Source organism: Plectropomus leopardus, unplaced genomic scaffold (assembly GCF_008729295.1).
Source record: "Plectropomus leopardus isolate mb unplaced genomic scaffold, YSFRI_Pleo_2.0 unplaced_scaffold2623, whole genome shotgun sequence".
NCBI lineage: Eukaryota > Metazoa > Chordata > Actinopteri > Perciformes > Serranidae > Plectropomus > Plectropomus leopardus.
This window is the reverse complement of record NW_024628524.1, coordinates 1-4,440: the sequence shown is the minus strand read 5'-3', so window position 1 is coordinate 4,440 and position 4,440 is coordinate 1. Positions and strand designations below refer to the sequence as shown.

General features: G+C 42.2%; 1 protein-coding gene across 1 annotated transcript; it reads left to right on the top strand.

Annotated features, from left to right (window-relative positions):
• Positions 1–938: 938 nt before the first annotated feature.
• On the top strand, positions 939–4,397 carry LOC121966892 (calmodulin-binding transcription activator 2-like; the record flags this gene model as incomplete). Its single annotated transcript, XM_042516962.1, has 3 exons — positions 939–1,015; positions 2,305–2,471; positions 4,216–4,397. Coding segments are annotated over exons 1-3 (407 nt in total), but the record flags the coding sequence as incomplete, so codon positions are not given.
• Between the last annotated feature and the right edge of the window lie 43 nt (positions 4,398–4,440).

Genomic DNA, 4,440 nt, shown 5'->3' with positions numbered 1-4,440 from the left:
TCCTCCTCCTCCTGCTCCTCCTGCTCCTCTCCTCTTCCTCCTCCTCCTGCTCCTCCTGCTCCTCTCCTCTTCCTCCTCCTCCTGCTCCTCCTGTTCCTCCTGCTCCTCCTGTTCCTCCTGCTCCTCCTCCTCCTCCTCCTGCTCCTCCTGCTCCTCTTCTCTCCTCTATTTCTTCTAAGATTATTATTTTAAGATATTTCCAAAAATATTTATAAAAATAACAATTTTTAAGAAAAAATGCAGAAATAAATATTCACAAGAAACTGTGCAAAAAAACCAAAAACAAATTGCCAAACATTTTTAGGAAAAAATAAAAACAAAAAATTGCCAAAAAACAAACTTTTTCAGAATGTTTTTTAAAGACACAGTGAAGACATGGAGACAAATAGAGACTGATAAACATGGTGTGAGGACAGAGACACAACATGGTGTCTGTCTGTGTCCCTCTGGGCGTGTCCCACTGTCCCTGTCCCTCTGTGTCCCCTGTGTGTCCCTCTCAGAGTGTGATTGATGAGCTGGAGCTGTTTTCCGCTGTCATCACCTGGAAACTCTCTCTCAGTCATCAGCTGCTATTTCTGACTCTGGCCTTTGATTGACAGACTCATCGACCAATCACAGGCCGTCTCCCTGCTCCCGCCCTCACTGGGTTTCCCAGCATGCCTTGCTGCTCCGTCTCTCTCTCTCTCTTTTTAACTTGTTGGTCCCCGCACGCCCGCTCAGCCTGCTCTCTGTGAGTGTGTGTGTGTGTGAGTGTGAGTGTGAGTGTGTGTGTGTGTGTGTGTGTGAGTGTGAGTGTGTGTGTGTGTGTGTGTGTGTGTGTTTGTTGAATCTGTGTAGCGTCTCTCATCAGCTCGTCATCGCAATTTTAGATAGAGTGACATCACCGCACACACAGGGACACACACAGAGGGACAGACAAAGAGACACAGAGAGACACAGAGACAGACAGAAGGAGGGATGGTATTTTGGACTGACAAACAGAAGATGGACGTAGGACAGCGACAGGATGGTGTCGGTAGGACAGGACTGTGTGCGTGTGTTTCTGTTGTGGTTGTCATGGTTACACAGCTACTCGGTAACACGGCAACTCGCCGAAATTTTAAAAAATGACAAATGAATCAAATATTCAGATATAATGGAATGTTTTTTGTTATTAAACTGACTGTTAAAGTCTTCACTTTATTAGGTACACCTGTACAGTCTGTCACACCTGTACACACCTGTACAGTCTGTCACACCTGTACACACCTGTACAGTCTGTCACACCTGTACACACCTGTACAGTCTGTCACACCTGTACAGTCTGTCACACCTGTACACACCTGTACAGTCTGTCACACCTGTACACACCTGTACAGTCTGACACACCTGTACACACCTGTACAGTCTGACACACCTTGACACACCTGTACAGTCTGTCACACCTGTACACACCTGTACAGTCTGTCACACCTGTACACACCTGTACAGTCTGACACACCTTTACACACCTGTACAGTCTGTCACACCTGTACACACCTGTACAGTCTGTCACACCTGTACCTTAGCAGCTACAGACTCTGGTTAGCAGCTACAGGCTGTGGTTAGCAGCTGACATCAGCTAGCATTAGCACACCCTGGCAGCGAGACCGCGGCAGATTGAGACTGAAACGACCAGAAGTTCGTTAGTGACAAATATTTTACTTGTTTCTATACAATTGAGAATCTTTTGCATGAAAATCTTTCACATCTCATTAGACCAAATTAAATAAAATTGATAAACACAGAAGATAATCGGCAAAATAATCAATTTTGTGTGTGTGTGTGTGTGTGTGTGTGTGTGTGTGTGTGCAGGTCACAGTGTATCAGGCTGTATTAGTTTATATTTAGTTTCTGAAATGGAAACTATCTCAACTGACTTCAATCGTCCCGCCGCCTGGCACCCAGTCTGTGTGTGTGTGTGTGTGTGTGTGTGTGTGTGTGTGTGTGTGTGTGTGTGTGTGTGTGTGTGTGTGTGTGTGTGTGTGTGTTTCCAGAGAGGACTTTTCCATGCGCCCCCTGCTTAGAGCTGTCGACACACACACATCAGGTCAGCTGTGGGCTCCTGCTGATAATAAAGATTTCATGAATAATCAGCAGAGTGAGACCTCGCTCTGCAGTGTGTCGGAGGATCGTATCAAAGACGCTCTTCGTGTAATTATCTCGTTATCTCAAGGCGGCGGCGTTAATGAAATCGCTGAAACGCGGCATCCGTAGAAAGTTGGCAGAGATATGAGCAGAGGCAGGGCAGCAGGAGGTCTCACTCTGCCTGTTTTCTGTGTGCAGATAATCAGTTCCGGATGTCCATCCTGGAGCGTCTGGAGCAGATGGAGCGCAGGATGGCAGAGATGGCCGCCCGCGACAACAACCAGCAGCAACATCATCACCAGCATCAGCACGGCAACCAGCTGGCCACGCCCCCTCCCCCACCTCTACCTGAGGACCAAGAACGGGTGAGAGCAGCTGTGTTCACCTGTCTGATCCAACATGTGTTAACACATGATGTGTTCAAGGGCTGTCACAAATCTGAAAATCCAACAGTGATCAGTCACTTTTTACAGTGATGGATGATAAATGTCAGTGTGGAGATGTTTAATGAAAACACACCTTCCAAATTTCAATGACCAAAAAAAAGAAAATCACAAAAAAATGTAAAGAAAATAAAAGTCTTTTTTTTCCAGCCATTTTCCAAAAAGCCATTTTCTAAAATGAGACATTTTTAAGACGCAAATAAATATTGTCAATATTTTCTTTAAAAACCCTTAAAAAATGTTTTAAGAAAAATGAAAGCCAAAATGTTTGCTTAAAAATCACTAGAAATTTTTAAAGAAGAAAATATAGTTTAAATAAAAATAACTGCTGCTCCGCTGTGAAGGTCAGAGGTCAGACGGATGAGACGGAGGTGAGGGTCGAGCTGGTAAACGGGTTAAAACCAACAAACGAGCCTGAGTGGAAACTGGCAGCGAAACGTCTCTGCAGAGCGACCTCCGCTGAACCCGACTCGCTCTGATGTCACGGGGAATTTGGCAGCTCCGACCCTCGAGTTAAAATAGACTCAGTGTGACACACACACACACACACACACACACACACACACACAGAGACGCCAAAACAATTACAACACACACACACGGAGCTCTGCTCATCACACTGTCTCTGAATCGGGTTTAGATTCTTTATTTCAAACTTCTGTGTAGAAATACATTAAAAAACTACAATGAGTTAGTTTTTTTTAGCTTTTATTTTGAAGGTCGGGTACAACAGGAAAGCTGTGTTAAAACCAAACACTGGCGTTCGTACGGTTATGAAAAAACAGCAAAAGTCATTGAAAATGCAAAAAGCAATTTTTATCTAGGGCCAGAAAAAGGTGATGTGTTCAACTTTTTTTTTTTTTTAAATCACCAGAGATTTAAACATGGACGAAATTTTAAAGAATTTAATTTTGATAAAGTTTTTAAGAATAAAAAAATATCCAAAATGTTTTTTTAATTGCGCAAAATTTTTAAAGAACTAAAATTTACACATTTGTTTTGTCTGAAAAATAGCTGTATTATATAGATATATAAAAATTAAAAAAAGAAAGAAAGCCATTTATTGTATAAAAATCGCTAGAAGTTTTTAAAGAATATAAAAATGCCCCCCAAAAAAGAAAAAAAAACACTGTTAATTTTCCTTAAAAATCTCCACCACTCTGAAAGGAAAAAGATTTGTGAAAACATTGTCTTTTAAAAACTATTCCTTGGAAATCTACAAAAACACATTTTAAATAAAAAATAATTGCCCAAAGCCTTTAAAGAAATTAAACTGCAAAATTAACTTTTTAAAAACTATCAAAACATTTTTTAAAAAATTGAATTGAACAACAAATCCTGAAACTTCTTTAAAAATCTCCCAAAACTTTTGTTAGAGAAAAAAAAGGAATAAATAAAAAACAAAAAAATCTTCTTTTTTAAAGAAAAAAAGCCATTTGTCCTCTTTTGTCTTCTTCCAGCCGGATTGTTGTTGTTATTGTGTCCATTGTGGCGGACCGATGAAAAATGAGGAAAGGCAAAAAAATATTCTTTTTCTGTTTTTCAATAATAATGTCTCTGTTCGTCTCTGTCCCTCTGTCTCTGTGTGTCTCTGTCCATCTCTGTCCATCTCTGTACCTCTGTCTCTGTGTGTCTCTGTGTGTCTCTGTCCGTCTCTGTGTGTCAGTCGTCTCAGTGGTTTGAGAGGAGGATTGTGGGAGTCTGTGAGCGGATGATGAGAGGAGGACGGTGGGGAGGAGGAGGAGGAGAGAGGCTTCATCACTCCGTCCGTCACCGCGGGATGACGCTGCTCCACCTGGCTGCTGCTCAGGGATACACACACCTGATACACACTCTGATCCACTGGAGGTACACACACACACACACACACACACACACACACACACACACA